Here is a 15,519-nt window from a genome sequence, read left to right as displayed (position 1 = left end):
ACCAGATAAGGCTCAGGAATTCTATGATCAATGTATAGCAACAGATGAGGAGAGGGAGAGAAGGGAGGAGATAGAAGAGAAGAGTCGGGAAGAAGAAAAGGAATTGGAAACTGAATCACAGGAGAGGGCTGAAAGAGAACAACAGGAAAGAACAGGGGCGAAGTTGAAAACGCAAAGAGAAACAAGACTAAGGAAAGATACTAGAAGATAAAATGGAAGAAGAAATCAAATTAATTTCAATTAACATAAATGGTTTAAATTCCCCAGACAAAAGGAGGCAGGTTCTATCCAGTTCAAAAATATAAGATGGACATTGCATGTTTGCAAGAAGTCCATATTAAAAGAGAACAAGGATACTTATTAGAAGCCCCCAAACTAGGAAAATTTTATTCAGCTTTTTGCATCACAAAAAGAGAGAGTAGTAGTACTTTATATTAAAGATTGGTTACAACCAAGACAAATTTTGGCTGATGAAGAAGGAAGAATTTTATTAATTGAAATAAGAATAAGTCAAAAAAAGATTTTATTGGCAGCTATCTACTCACCAAATACCAAAAAAGAGGAATTTTATTATAATTTAAATAAAAATTAATAGAATTGGAGAGTGAAAATGTGTGTTTAATGGGGGATTTTAATGCGGTCGTAGACTCAAAACAAGATTATCTATCGGGGGGAAAAATAAGAAGAAGAGGAAAACACTACCGACTACTATTTTTGACATGATGCAAGAGTTGAATATAAAAGATATCTTGGAGAGAACAAAATCCACCCAAAAAGCGGTATATTTTTATTCTAACCCACATGATTCATGGCCCAGAATAGATATGATTTGGATGGATTCGGAACTAAGCAAAAATATAGAGGAGATAGAAATAGCATCAAATTCATGGGCAGATCATAGCCCACTGATATTAAAATGGAAAGGGAGAGTAAAAACAAGGGGAAGATGGACGATGAATCAAAGGATGATAAAAGAGAAAAAGTATATACAATGGATGGAAAAAGAACTGGACTGAAGGAAAACTCAAATGAAGATACGAATCTTTGGGATATAACTAAGGCCTATATTAGAGGTCTAACAATAGCATATGGGGTGAGGAGAAACAAAGAAAAAAAGGAAACAGCAATTGGAATTACAAGAGAAACTGGTAGAATTAGAGCGTAAGATGCAAGATTCCCCAGATATGAAAATTAGAGAGGAAACAGATTTGATCAAACATAAAATAAATTTGCTCGCCCAGGAGGAAATGGCCCAAAAGCTTAGAACAACGAAACAGGTACATTTGAACATGCCAATAAGCCAGGGAGATGGCTGGCATATAAACTGGAAAAGGACAAAGAAAAAAGATTAATAACACAACTGCAGGATGAAGAAGGGAATATCCATCATCGAATGGACAAAAAAAAGAGAATAATCCAAAATTATTTCGGAAAACTTTATAGCCAGGAGAAAACAGAAGAGGAAGAAATAAAGAACTACTTAAAGGATAGAAATCTCCCTATAATAACATATGAAATGAATGAGATGTTAAATAACAAAATTACGATGAAGGAGATGAAGGTGGCTATTCAAAAGCAAAAAAATAACAAAACTCCAGGACCTGATGGTATCCCCTCTGAGTTCTATAAAGAGATACAGGGACCTGTAGAAATATTACTGTTGAACATATACAATGAAGCTTTAGGGCAATCCAAACTACCAAAGACATGGATGGAGGTGTTCTTTGGGGTCCATAGCTGGGGCAGAACAGGAGGCGCTGATATCACTTATCCCAAAAGATCCCACAAATACACAGTAAATCAAGAACTATAGGCCAATCTCGCTACTTCATGTGGACTACAAAATATTCATAACCATAATCGCTGAAAGAATCAAAAAAATATTAAATAAAATTATTGATTCAAACCAAAATGGATTTTTGCCAAATAGACATATAAGGAACAATACAAGAATGATTATGAATTTATTATAATACTATGAGGCCCACCCGGATAAGCAGCTGGCATTAATGTTTGTAGATGCTCAAAAAGCGTTTGACAATCTAAACTGGAATTTTCTTTTTAACCAATTGGAAATTATGAATTTTAGGGAGAAATTTACAGACAATCAGAGCAATCTATTTGAAACAATCGGCTAAAATAATAATAAATGGGGAAAAAATGGAGAGGATTAGTATAACTAAGGGGGTAAGATAGGGATGTCCCTTGTCACCCCTCTTATTTATACTATCATTGGAAATATTATTAACACAAATTAGACAAAATCAAATGATAAAAGGGTTGAAAATTAAACAGGAGGAATATAAAGTTCAAGCTTTCACAGATGATCTGGTTTTTATCATAGAAGATCCTTTGGAGATGGGAACCATCTTGATTCATGAAGTGGAAGAATTTGGTAAAGTGGCTGGATAAACAAGGAAAAAACTAAGATATTAACCAAGAATTGTACCAAAAGGCAAGATGAGGAATTGGAAGAGAAACTGGGGATTCAAATTGTCAAAAAGATAAAATATCTAGGAATTTGGTTAACGGCAAAATGTTCTACATTAAAAGAGGATAATTATGATAAATTGGTACAACAAACAAAAAGATTTAGACATTTGGGCAAAATTACAGATATCTTTAGTCGGTAGAATTGCCGTAATAAAAATGAATATACTACCAAAATTGTTATATTTATTTCAAACGATTCCAATAAGATTAGGGAAAGTATTTTTTGGTCAATTGAATAGAATAATAGGTAAATTTATTTGGTTGGGGAAAAAAGCCTGAATAAAACGCAAACTTCTTCAGGACTCCAAAACCAAAGAAGGCTTCAGCCTACTTGATTAGGAACTATATTATCAAGCAGTGGCAATAACGTGGCTAAAGGATTGGGTTCAATTAAGAAATAAGAGAGTATTAACATTGGAAGGCCATGATCTGGCACGCATTTCTATGGGAAGGAAAAAACAAAACCTACACATATTTCCAGAGACATCTAGTGCGAAATGCTTTGTTAAATATTTGGGATAATATAAGGAAAAATCACTATATGAAAGTTCCAGTTTGGATTTCAACAATGGAAACCATAATCTATCCCAAAGTATTGGACATAAACAAAGTAATAAGATACTCGGAACTTTTAGACGAATTTGGAAACTTAAAATCAGAGCAGGATTTAAGAAATCAGGGGATAAAAATTTATTGGTGGCCATACCTGCAAATTAGAACAAAATACAAAAAAGACCAGGAACAACATGGTATATATACAGAACAATTGGAACTTGACAAGATATTATTAGAAACGGGAAAAAATTATTACAAAAATGTATAATTTTTTGTTAAAATTCAAAATGGAAGAAGAAACTGTGAAAGAGACAATGATTAGTTGGGTGAGAAATTTCGGTTATAATATTCAATTAGATCAGTGAGATAGATTGTGGGAGAGAAACTACAAACTAACAATGTCAGCTGCTTACAAGGAGAACCTCTATAAAATGTTTAATCGATGGCATCTGCCATCAGTGAGATTGGCCAAGATGTTCTTGAACAGGTCCCCGGAATGTTGGAGGTGTGGTCATAAACAAGGAACATTCTACCACATGTGGTGGACCTGCCCTAAAATTAGAAAATACTGGTATAAGGTAAGAAAGTGGCTGGAGGGAATAACAGAACAGAAAATAGAGATGAAGCCGGAACTTTTTCTCTTGGGCATTCTTGAAGAGAAAATGGAGGAAAAATTACAATATATAACAATACACATATTAACTGCAAGTAGAATTGTCTTAGCACAGAACTGGAAACAACCAAATATTCCTCCAGACCAAATTATAATAAAAAAAAATTATGACTGTGCAGAAATGGACAGACTGCCCATGAAAATGAAGGAGAGGGAGGAAACCAAGTACTATCAAATTTGGAACAGATGGTATTCCTGGCTTGAGAGGAGACGAAAAAAATAAAGGATAAACTGTTAAATATCATATGTAGAAGGTAAAATTGTTGAAGAAATATAGGATATGAAATTGAACTACGAATAGAGGTAATTATAATATAAATAAGGTTGTAATTTAAGATAGAGATATATAGAATTAGAACTTTTGTAAATATGACAGAGATACCGATATAGAAAAGCTGTTATTAGTGGAAAAAATTTGTTATGTTGTTTTTCTATGGGTTTTTTTCTGTGTTGTACTTTTGTACTGTGTTTTAAATGTTGGAACTTCAATAAATACTATTTAAAAAAAAAAAAAGAATGACCCAAGATGACTTTTGGGTGGCTATGGACTCACCTGGGAAGAGGAATCTTGAAGATTACAGCTCCTTGTGAGACTAGCCAGAAAGTCAGTGGCCTTTTTTTTTTTTTACATCTCTTCCTACTGGCAGAATGTTTTGTAAGTATGCCTGGAACTTGCAATAGTAATAGCAGACTTATATACCACTCCACAGTGCTTTATAGCCCTCTCTAAGGGGTTTACAAGATCAGCATATTGCCCCCAACAATCTTGGTCCTCATTTTACTGACCTCGGAAGGACCAAGTCAACCATGAACCGGTGGGAATCAAACTGCCAAACTCACTGTGCCACCACTGGCTCTTAACTTCACTTTTTTTTTTCTTTCAATTTATATACCGCCCTTCTCCCTAAGGACTCAGGGCGGTGCACAGCCAGAATTAAGAACATGAACTACAAATATTAAGAACAATTAAAATATATATAAATTTGGCCCCAAAATTTAAATTTTTGAACTTTTGGTTTTGTTTTTTATCTTTAAATGTTAATTGGCTCGCTAAATACTGATTTATTTCAACCCCCAACTGGACTCTTTCTGCTATTTCTGCTTTGTCTTTGATTTATTTGATTGTTTACACCAGTTTCTGCTTTCTCGTATGGAAGCACAGCTCGTGTCTTTACATGGTGAAAGTGTTTATATTTGGATTACATTTTGTTGAATATTCACCACAGGGAATCTGTTGAATATTTGTTGAATATTCACCACAGGGAAACCTTGAAAAAAAGGTTTTGGATCAAAATAGTTCCTTTGATTTGTTTGGTGTTCTAGTTCTGCTTATTTACTTCATCAAGCAACAACATATTGGATTACAGAGAGGAAACTGACACATGGGGTGCAGGAAAGACTGCTTAGCATCATGCAACCTCTACCTGTATTTTTTTTCAAATGGTTTGATGAACTCATACAGATCATGGAAAATATTCTGAAGAAACCAATCCTAAATACTTTACATCCACAAAAGAAATTTGTTTTTAAAGCAGCAGATTCATTGGCAAGAATTATACACTCAAAAACAATACAAACAACACAAATTGTAGAAGGCACTCAGAGCCAAGAGTGTGATTCTGTGGCAGTAAATTGGCTGGGAAGAAACATGAATCCAGGAACAGGGCGTCTCCATATACATTCTTGAAATGAAGCTTAATCCTGTGGTTTTATGTATTAGTAGAGAACCCTCTGGGTGGATAAAGGGTAAATGGGTCTTTTTAAGATATTTGAAGGAGAATGGGAATTATTACATTTAATTGGGAACAATCTCATTTGGCTTTTTGGGGAGAAGATAAATTGGTTTTGGAAATTGGTCTTAACTGTATTTAATCAATCAGCAACTGATAAGAGATGGCATTAAGCATCAAAGAATGCTTTGATCCAGGACCAATTAGGATTAATTTTTGAGATGATCTCTGATTGAAGTGGTAGTAAATTTTCTACAAGTTGATTACAGTAACAGTTTTTTAAAAAGAGAGTTTTGGAATTTCAACCTTCTTTCTTTTTTTATTATTATTAATAATCTTTACTGCTTTTATACATTTCTATAATATTTCTATAATTTTTTTGTTAACTATTTTGTTATTAATATAGTATATAGATGACAGGCTAACAATTTGCAAACAGATTTAGTAGTTTAAAACACTTTTGGCCTGGTTTGCAAGGAATCGGAAATTAACGTTGTATTATATTAATCAGCATTCAACTAAGGAGGCATGTGTATATGTGTTAGTCTATTTTTATAAGACACATTGTTTTGTTAGTTGTTTTATGTCTTTTGGGCTTTTTAAAAAAATATTTTGGTGTTTTGTATTTAACCTTCTTTGAATAAACTAAATATTATGGAGGGTGGATTTAAAAATAATAGAATGAATGAATGAATATTATTTTTAACTATTATTGCATTTAAATTGTTCCAGAGGCATAGGTTTTATTTGCTTTTGTGCTTGTTTTGGATCAGCTACCCTTTACCTATATCTTAATATACTATTAATCATATTTCTTATGTATTTTTTCTGTTATATTGATCTTATAACAATGTGTTTTCTTATTTTCTGTCAGTGAGGCATTGTAACTAGAAATTCTATTTTGATGAAATACATTTAATTTCACTTTTGTCAATTTCAGCATCTGAACCCAATCTCAAATTGCGATCTAGATTAAAGCAGAAGGTTGCTGAAAGGCGCAGCAGTCCATTGTTAAGACGAAAAGATAGTCCTGTAGCTACAGCTCTTAAAAAACGTCCATTAGATGTCACAGGTAAGTTGGAATGGCACCATTTTACTACATTTTAATTTCAAAACAATCAGATAGATTGGGAAGTAATTATGAAGATTAAAACAATTGCAATGATCTTAATTGTTGTTATAATGTTCCAGAAATAATAGTACAGTAGGAGGTAAGGAGATAATAAAAAAGGATAGAGCTGCTGCTTGGAGAAGATAATAAGATGATAGCAGGTGATGATGGGTAGAGGGCAGACCGTTTCAGCTCTCATTTTTTTCACTTTCATTCTCAAATGGACCTAAACGTATTAACACAGGGAGGGAAAAGCTATACAAATTAAGGGAAGAATTAGTTAAGGAGCATCTGCCTTCAAGTTTAAATCTTCAGGATGGGAACAGCTATATTCAGGAAGAAGGTTGCAAAAATTATATCAGAACTTATGATCCCTATGATCTTTGAGAAATCACAGAAGACTGAAAAAGATCAGGTACTGTTCCTCTTTGGTCTCTAAAAATATTTTCATTGCTTTTTTTAATATTGTAAAGAATTTTGAAAACCAGATTAAATAATTATCCAGTTCAATTTACACTTTTAACAAAGTTATTTTAAGGCAGTTTCTCACATTCCATCCTCTCCCAGGCTCAAGTATCTCTGTTGCAGTGGTCCTGTTTTTTCCCCTGTATTCCAAGGTCATCTAGAAATTATTTCACAAAAGCATCAGTATAGGCACAATACTAGGAAGCATAAATGTGAATTGAATCTAGGTGTCTTGAGAGGAACCAACATTGTAATAGCGCAGCAAATAAAGCAAATGCAATCTTAGGCTTTATCACAAAAATCTAGTGAGGATTCAAATAAGTCCTTATTGTTCTGTTCTGCATTGGTCATGCCATACAGGTAGTCCTTAACTTACGACCACAATTGAGCCCAAAATTTGTGTTGCTAAGGATGACATTTGTAAGTGAGTTTTGCCCCATATTATGATCTTTCTTGCCACAATTGTTAAGTGAATCATTGCAGTTATTTATTTTATTTTATTTATTTATTTATTTAATTTGTATACCGCCCTTCTCCCAGAGGGGACTCAGGGCGGTGAACAGCCAAAATTAAAAAACATACAAATACAAAAGTTAAGATAATTAAAAAAGAATTAAATCATTAGCTTCCCAATTTAAAACCCCCAAATCCATAAAATTTAAAATCCCAATTAAAAACCATTTAGGCTAGGCCGGCTTGGTGGAATAAAAACGTCTTCAGGGCTTTATGGAAGGTCCGGAGGTCCAGGATCAATCGTATTCCAGGAGGCAGCTCGTTCCACAGGGCGGGTGCCCCCACAGAGAAGGCTCTCCCCCTGGGGGCCGCCAGCCGACATTGCCTGACCGACGGCACCCTGAGGAGGCCCTCTCTGTGAGAGCGTATTGGCTGGTGGGAGGTTATCAGTAGCAGCAGGCGGTCTCGCAAATATCCTGGCCCTAAGCCATGGAGTGCTTTAAAAATGAGAACCAGCACCTTAAAGCGCACCCGGAAGACCACCGGGAGCCAATGCAGCTCGCGCAGGAGAGGTGTTACGTGGGAGCACCACGTCGCTCCCATAATCACCTGCGCGGCTGCATTCTGCACCAGCTGGAGCCTCCGGGTGCTCCTCAAGGGGAGCCCCATGTAGAGAGCGTTGCAGTAGTCCAGACGTAATTATTAAATTAGTAACACAGTCATTAAGTGAATCTGGCTTCCCCATTGACTTTGCTTGTCAGAAGACTGCAACACTACAACTGTCATAAATATGAGTCAGTTGCCAAGTGTCTGAATTTGGATCACATGACCATGGGAATGTTGTAACTCTAGTAAGTGTGAAAAATAGTCATAAGTCACTTTTTTAATTGCTGTTATAACTTTGAATGGTCACTAAATGAACTGTTGCAAGTCAAGGACTACCTGTAGCTAGAACGTTGCATCCAATTGTGGCAGAAATTTTAGGAAGGATATTGTGAAGTGTAAGTAACCCGGAAGAGGAATTGAGTTCAAAGCACTAAAAGTTTATTACATGCTACCTATTTACAAGAATCTGATCTACTAATGGTCAAGCCAAGTTGGTGCTAGATAATTCTCTTGTGAGAATGTAGCAACCTCAAACTGATGGTGCATTTAACCCTGCCCTTGGACTCAGCCTGCTCAGCGCCTACAGACATAGACTAACTGAAGCATGTCCACAGGGGAGCATCCAAAGTGATAATAAGAAATTTGGAAGAAAAAAATTATGAGGGACAGTTGGAGACATTACATGTCTTTAGTTTGGACAAGACTGTGGGAATAGCTGTCTTCAACTATCAACAGGGTTGTGATGTAGAAGATGGGATAGATCTGTCCAGTGTTGTTCCAGAAGACAAACAGTAAGTTTAAGTTACACGAAAACAAATTTCAATGGCATCAGGAATAATGTCTGCAAAAGCTAAGTCAGCAAAAGAAAGATAATGGACCCTTTCATTGGAAGTGTTTAAATAGTCACTTGGATGACCACATGCCAGGGAAGCTGTAACGATGGGATTCATATGGTATCATATACAACCATAGAGATGGAAAGGGCCATTCAGATGAAACTCCTTGATCAGTGTAAGAATCTAAAGTGTCTTTATCATTGCATTGAACATATTCAGTGAAAAAATGTCACCAACTCTTCCCTTGGAATCAGCTCTTTAAATTTTAAAACTGGGGAAGGGGTTTGCTGTCAGGATATTGTTCCTAAACATTCAACCAGAATTTGTCTCCCTGTGAGCAAAGTCAGTGTCTATTCCCTGCACTCTTATAGAGAACAGCCAAAATAACTTCTATGTGACATTCCTTCATATCCTTGAAGAGTACTATTATATTCCATTTAATCAGTTGATTTATTTTTATTTATATATTATTATTATTATGGTTCATAGCACAGTCAGCCAGATATTCAGATTGGATTTGGCATTTTTATCCACCTTTTGAGTCCTTCTCCAGAACCTGGGATAGGCAGATGTTGGTGTTTGATGGTGTTAGAAGTATCGTCTCAGGATGTAAATTGTTCTAAGTAAAGCTATTATTATCAAATTTAGAGACTGCCCATCTTATTCACAGAACAGTTCTGGATAATCTACAATTAAAACCATAAAAACCTATATAAAAGCATATTTCAATAAAAGACAGTTAAAACAAGAATAGAATAATTAAAAAGGAAAATGGAGAGCCTTCAAAGCACTAACTCAACCCCAAGGTTACATACTCTTTAGTGAGTCCCATGCAAATCAGCAGAGCCAGGTCTTCAAATTCTTCCAAAAACCAGGAGAATGAGGACCCACCTCACCTCTGGGGGTATTCAGAAGGGGTGGGGGCAATGGCAGAGAAGCCTCCCTTCCTGGACTCTGCCAGTCAAAATACTTCAGCTGACAGAATTCATAATATATCTTCTCTACCTTACCAGATGTGATGGTCTGAATTAATAAGGAGAAGATGATTCCGCAGTAACCTGGCTCTGTGTAATGTAGGGCTTTAAAGATCATAACCAATATCTTGAATTGGACCCAGAAGCAAACCAACACTCAATGGTTTGGGTGCGCTCAAAATTGGTCACACAGTCGAATTCTGTATCAGGATACTCTTCAAAGGTAGCCTCATGCAATGCAGGTAGTCCTACAACCATTTGTATAGAGACTGTTCAAAGTTACAATGGTACTGAAAAAAGTGATTCAGGATTGTTTCTTGTGCTTATGGCTGTCACAGATTCCCCACAATCACACGATCAAAATTTAAGTGTTTGCTAAATGGCATATATTTTGATGGTTGTAAGTCCGAGGCTCATATGATCATCATCTGCAACCTTCCCAGCTGGTTTTGATAAGCAAATAAGGGAAGATGGGTTCACTTAACATGATTCACTTAACAATTATAGTGATTAGCTTAACTGTGGCAAAAAAGGTCATAAAATCAGGCATGACTCACTTAACAACTGCCTTGCTTAGCAGTAAAATTCTGGTCCCAATTGTAGTTGTAAATTGACAACTTCCTGTAATCCAAGTGAGAGATGACTAGAACATGAGTGACTAAGAGAAGGGCCTCCCTATTCAGGAAGGAGAGTAACTGGTGCACAACATGAAGTTGAACGTCTCACCATGACTGCCTGCTGGTTCTTTGAGCAGAGGTCCAGGACTGAGAATCAATGTGTTTCAGAAAAGATTATTAATCTCTACAAAGTCAGCAGCTACATAACGATCTGGTAGTACATGATCTAGTTTCCATAGACCTCACAAATATTTAATACTTGTTAAGGATATTAATAAACATTTTAACATATTTCAGAATCTGCATGCAATAGTGCTCCTGGATCTGGCCCTAGTTCTCCAAACAATAGTTCCAGTAATATAAACACTGAAAATGGAGTTGGATCAGTTATAAATATACAAACAGAGGTAAGATACATTCCTTTGCTTAATTCTAATAAATTTCTATAGTATACCATGTGACATTTTTTATTGTGGAAGAAGGTACTTCATTGAGGATGTTAACAATTTTAAGTATGTAAATGGACTTCTTGAAAATGCTTCCTCTTTTCTAATTACAGTAGATCTGTAATATTTAGGCTCTCTATCATGTTAAAAAACCTACTTTTTAAAAGGGTTTAGTATGAAAGCTGATAATATTTTACTATTTAGAAGTATTGATATTACATTAAGGCAATGGATGTATTTAGTTGCAGGGTTTTTAAAATTTCATCTTATGCTCAGGGAAGGTAGGATCCATGGAATCTATTCTATAAGCTTAATTCTCCTTCTGTGAGCAGAAGTTTTTTCATTAATATAACAAAACTTTTTTTATAGTCCCATATATAGAAGAACAACAAATATGAAAACAAGCTCATGAGAACATCTAGAAGATAAAGGAGCAAATGAAACTTGTAGCAATGACAGAAACTATTAAAGATTGATAATTGCATGTATTGAAAAATGTTAAAGTTGTTACCACTAACAATATGGAGAAAAACTCTGTAAATGTCATGTCACTAATTGAGAAGCCTCTAAAGTATTTATTTGCTTCACATCTGAGAGAGTATCTTTGAGGTCTTGGATTGCTGTGGTGCACAGTTATCTTAAAAGCAGTCTTTCAGCTATTATCTTCTAACTCACCGAGGGCTTTAATAACAAAGCAGGTCACTGATTTTAGGAAGTTTTTAACACACCTGATCCAGATTTTTAAAAAATTAGAAATAGGTCTTATGCTATATTATATACCTCATCCCCCACTTGTTCCATGTTAATGTTAAAAGAAATGGAAGTCTTATATTAAAAGCCAAAGGCTCTTCCATTTCTTTTTAGAAGTTCCAGGTAGCAACTGCAGTAGTATTGTACCTTGAATCAGGAGATTCACCAGTGTGCTGAGCAGAGAATCCAAGGAATGGGTTAACTCTGCTCTTCTCTTGGAGGCTGAGTCAGTCAAACTTTTGGTCTCGCCTCCTTTGCCTGCGCATGCCCAGTTTTGATTCAGTCTTTGATCAGAGGAGACATGCAGAAGAGTGCTCTTAGAACAAAGAACAGAGTTATTCCTTGGATTATGGAAATTTAAAGTAAGGTCCGCGTAAGCCTTCACAGGACAGCAAACGGCTGGCTAACTCCCCTGGTCTGTCCGGCATAGCAGCTTCACCTTTTTTAATCGGCTGGCTTCCCGGTCTGTCCGGCACAGCCGCCCTCATCACGGCTGGATCCCCGGCTAGTCTGGCAAAGCCGCCTCGCCCTGTCCATTGGTTGGCTCCCCAGTCTGTCTGGCATAGCCACCTTTACCATGTTTGGCTTCCCCGGCCCATCCAAGAAAGCCATCTTCTCCCTGGTCTGTCCAGCATAGCTGCTATTGTTACAGCTCCTGAATAGAGCAGAGGCCCCTACCCAGGCCCAACAGGCATCGGAGAGGGCTGGAGTCACTGCCCGGTTGAATACCGGGGCATACTCAGAAGCGGCAAAGAGGGGGAAAAAAGCCGTGGCATCAAGGTTCTGCATAGGAACAAGCCTGCCTTGTCTGGAGGGACAGAAAGCAAAATGGAGGATTTCACGACCCAGGAGTGCCAAGGGGGAGTGAACAGGATCAGGGATTGCCGATCCAGACCCAGAGCCATCCGAAAAGCTCCTCAGGGCCGAAGTTGGCCACTAAAGAAGCAGCGGCTAAATTAAAGGCTAAAGCGGAGGAGAAGGACGCCTGGAAGTGCCAGAAGGCCATTGACAAAAGAATTGCCATGGCGAAGAGGGAAGCGGAGAAAAGGAGGGGGTAAAGTTCCCCTAGAGAGGGAAAGGTTGAAACTTCTCATGCTTTACCAGCACAGCACCTAAACCAGCCAATTGAGGTAAAGAAACAGATTCCACTATGCTCTTAGGTCAGGTCACCAGATGGCGCCAGAGAGCAATTTTCTCAGCCATCCCTTTTAACAGATAGCAATGAGGTTTTTATAGAGCCATCTCCAAAGAGGATGAAAGCTGCAGCAGAGGCCACCTTTATACCCACGGCTGTGGGACTTTGCCCAAGGGAAAGTCAAGGTCCAGAAATTGTTGACCAGATGAAAATTATGATTTCAGAAGCCATAGCACAGGGCATTGCTACAGGCCTACAGCAGGGATGTCAGGTTGTTCCTGTAGCACCTGAAACTCCCCTGCACCAAGACCAATATATAGCATCCCAGCATCAAAGAGATCTAGCAAACTTCCAAAGGGCTCACTCATCCCCTGCCTCCACGCAGAGCGGGGTATCGCTCTGAAGAAATGAAGACTTAAAAGAAGATGGAGCTATCTGAGGATGACGGGATGGCTCCAGACCCCTCCGGCTTTTTTAGGGCTCTTTCGTCCAGTGCTCTTTAAATCATTATTATTTAAGGCCAAAGCAGCAATGCACCTAGGGGCTGACCCTGCTACAATGGAGTCAGCATTAGACCTAATGAACTCAAGTGAGTTGTTCTTTTCAGAGCCAACCTGGGAGAGTGCGGAAATTCCACCACCTAAACTATTCAGGGACATGATCCTAAGACAATGCACCCAACCAGAGATATACCCTCCCCCAAATGGTAGCGACAAGAGATTTTATAATGTGGCTCCAGACTTCTCCGAGACACTGCAACCACCAACTATAGATGGCCCTGTGGTGGCCTTAACATCCTTTATCATCTTGTCTAACGACACAGAGGATGTTCTGAAAACAGAGGATAAAAAGGCAGAACTCGGGTGAAATGCTCCCAGTTTGGACTGGATCGCCCAATCCAGTAGCGATGATGGCAGGTGGTTCAGAGAACCGGTAGCAAAAATCCCGCCCCTCCCCCCCGCCCCGCTGAGCCGCGCGATCATCAACCTCTTCGGCCAAAAAAAATGCTTTTAAAAAATTTTTAAAAATTAAAAAAAAGCCCCTGATGATCGCGCGGCTCAGCTAGGATCGTCAGAGGCTTTTAAAAGCATTTTTTAAAACAACCTCTTCAGCCGAACAGATTGTAGAAAAAATGCTTTTAAAAGTAAAAAAAAAAAAAAGTTGGCCATGCCCACCCAGTCACATTGCCCTCACCAAACCACGCCCACAGAACCAGTAGTAACAAATTTTACATTTCACCACTGGCGGAACTGACCCTCTACAAGGTGCATTAGGTGGCTGCCTGGGCAGTCAAAGCAGCGACAGCTGCCTCATTCTTCAACAGGGCCTCATTGCTCTGGCTCCGTCAAATGCTGGAGAGAGCTTCCCCTTGTGACCTCCGCTTCCACCAGAACATTAACAAACTGATAGTGGCTACAGAATTCTTGGTGGATGCCACCTTGAATGCTGCCAAATTTGCTTCAAGGGCCTTTGGTTTTTTGGTGGCAGCCCATCGCCTACTGTGGCTTCGCTATTGGCAGGCGGACATGAAGTATAAGTGGAAACTAGCCTCTGCTCCTTTCAAGGGTAGCAAGCTGTTTGGAGAGGCTCTAGAGCCCATTCTAGTGGAGACCAAGGACAGAAGAAAAGTCCTGCCTTCACTTTAGAAACGAGCTGACTGTCGCGCTTCACCGTATTTCTGTAGGCATTCCTTTTGGCCCACAGACACGGGGTTTGACTCAACTCAATCCCAGAGGACATACGCCCACAGACAAGACTGACAACCAGACAGATCTGGGTCCAGGGACAGAAATAGACAACATTTCCAAGGCATGCGACCATTTCGTGGCACAGGCAGTCACCCCTTTCACCACTCCAAGTGACAGCAGACCCAACCCTCCAATTGGCAGGAGCTTAAGCCTATTCACCAGTCAATGGGAAACAACTACAACAGATACCTGGGTCCTGAATACGGTAAGACTAGGTCTGACCCTCGAATTTCTCTCCACACCCCCAATTTCTGTGTTTTCAAGGAACCCAGTCACATGACCATCACCACAGATGCCAGCCTCTTTGGCTGGGATGCCCATTTCCAATCCCAGATGGCACAAGGACAGTGGTCCCAGGCAGACCTGAGGAACAATATCAACTGGCTGGAACTCAAGGCAGCCCACTTGGCCCTTAGTCAGTTCCAGCACACAATCTCTGGACACCATGTGCTCATTCTGATGTACAATGTGGCCACCAAGGCTCATATCAACTGCCAAGGGGGCACTCACTCCAGATCTCTCATATAATTGGGTCTCTAGGCAGAGAGGCATCAGAGCGGAAGACATCTCTGGGACATTGAGCGTACATGCAGACTGGCTCAGCAGAATCACAGTCGACCACTCAGAGTGGTGCCTACACCCTGACCTGTTCAGGGAACTATCAGAAAGTTTCAGCCCTCTGATCCTGGACCTGTTCACTTCCCCGTCAAATGCCCAGTTACCCAGATCTTACACCAGGTTTGCAGCACCGGGGGCGGAGGGAGTCAATGCACTCCACAATCCATTGCCCCAAGGGCTACTATACGCCTTTCCTCCTCTCCCCCTAATTCCAGGGGTAATCAAGAAGGTGCTGGCAGAGAGGGCAGAGATCCTGCTCCTGGCTCCCCACTGGCCCAGATGCCCATGGTACGCAGATCTGGTCAGCCT

At 38.9% G+C, this 15,519-nt stretch overlaps 1 protein-coding gene across 1 annotated transcript in view; it reads left to right on the top strand.

The window, feature by feature from the left end:
* The window catches only part of HDAC4 (histone deacetylase 4), a 423,752-nt gene that overhangs the window by 130,017 nt on the left and 278,216 nt on the right, over positions 1–15,519 (top strand). The window contains exons 7-8 of the mRNA XM_070933431.1: positions 6,392–6,523; positions 10,811–10,920. Of these exons, the coding sequence (XP_070789532.1) occupies positions 6,392–6,523; positions 10,811–10,920 (242 nt within the window). The remainder of the gene's footprint in view (positions 1–6,391; positions 6,524–10,810; positions 10,921–15,519) is intronic.

Source organism: Pituophis catenifer, unplaced genomic scaffold (assembly GCF_029215685.1).
Source record: "Pituophis catenifer annectens isolate HBS135680 unplaced genomic scaffold, rPitCat1.0.hap2 SCAF_1, whole genome shotgun sequence".
Taxonomy (NCBI): domain Eukaryota; kingdom Metazoa; phylum Chordata; class Lepidosauria; order Squamata; family Colubridae; genus Pituophis; species Pituophis catenifer.
This window is presented reverse-complemented; position numbering and strand designations above follow the sequence as displayed.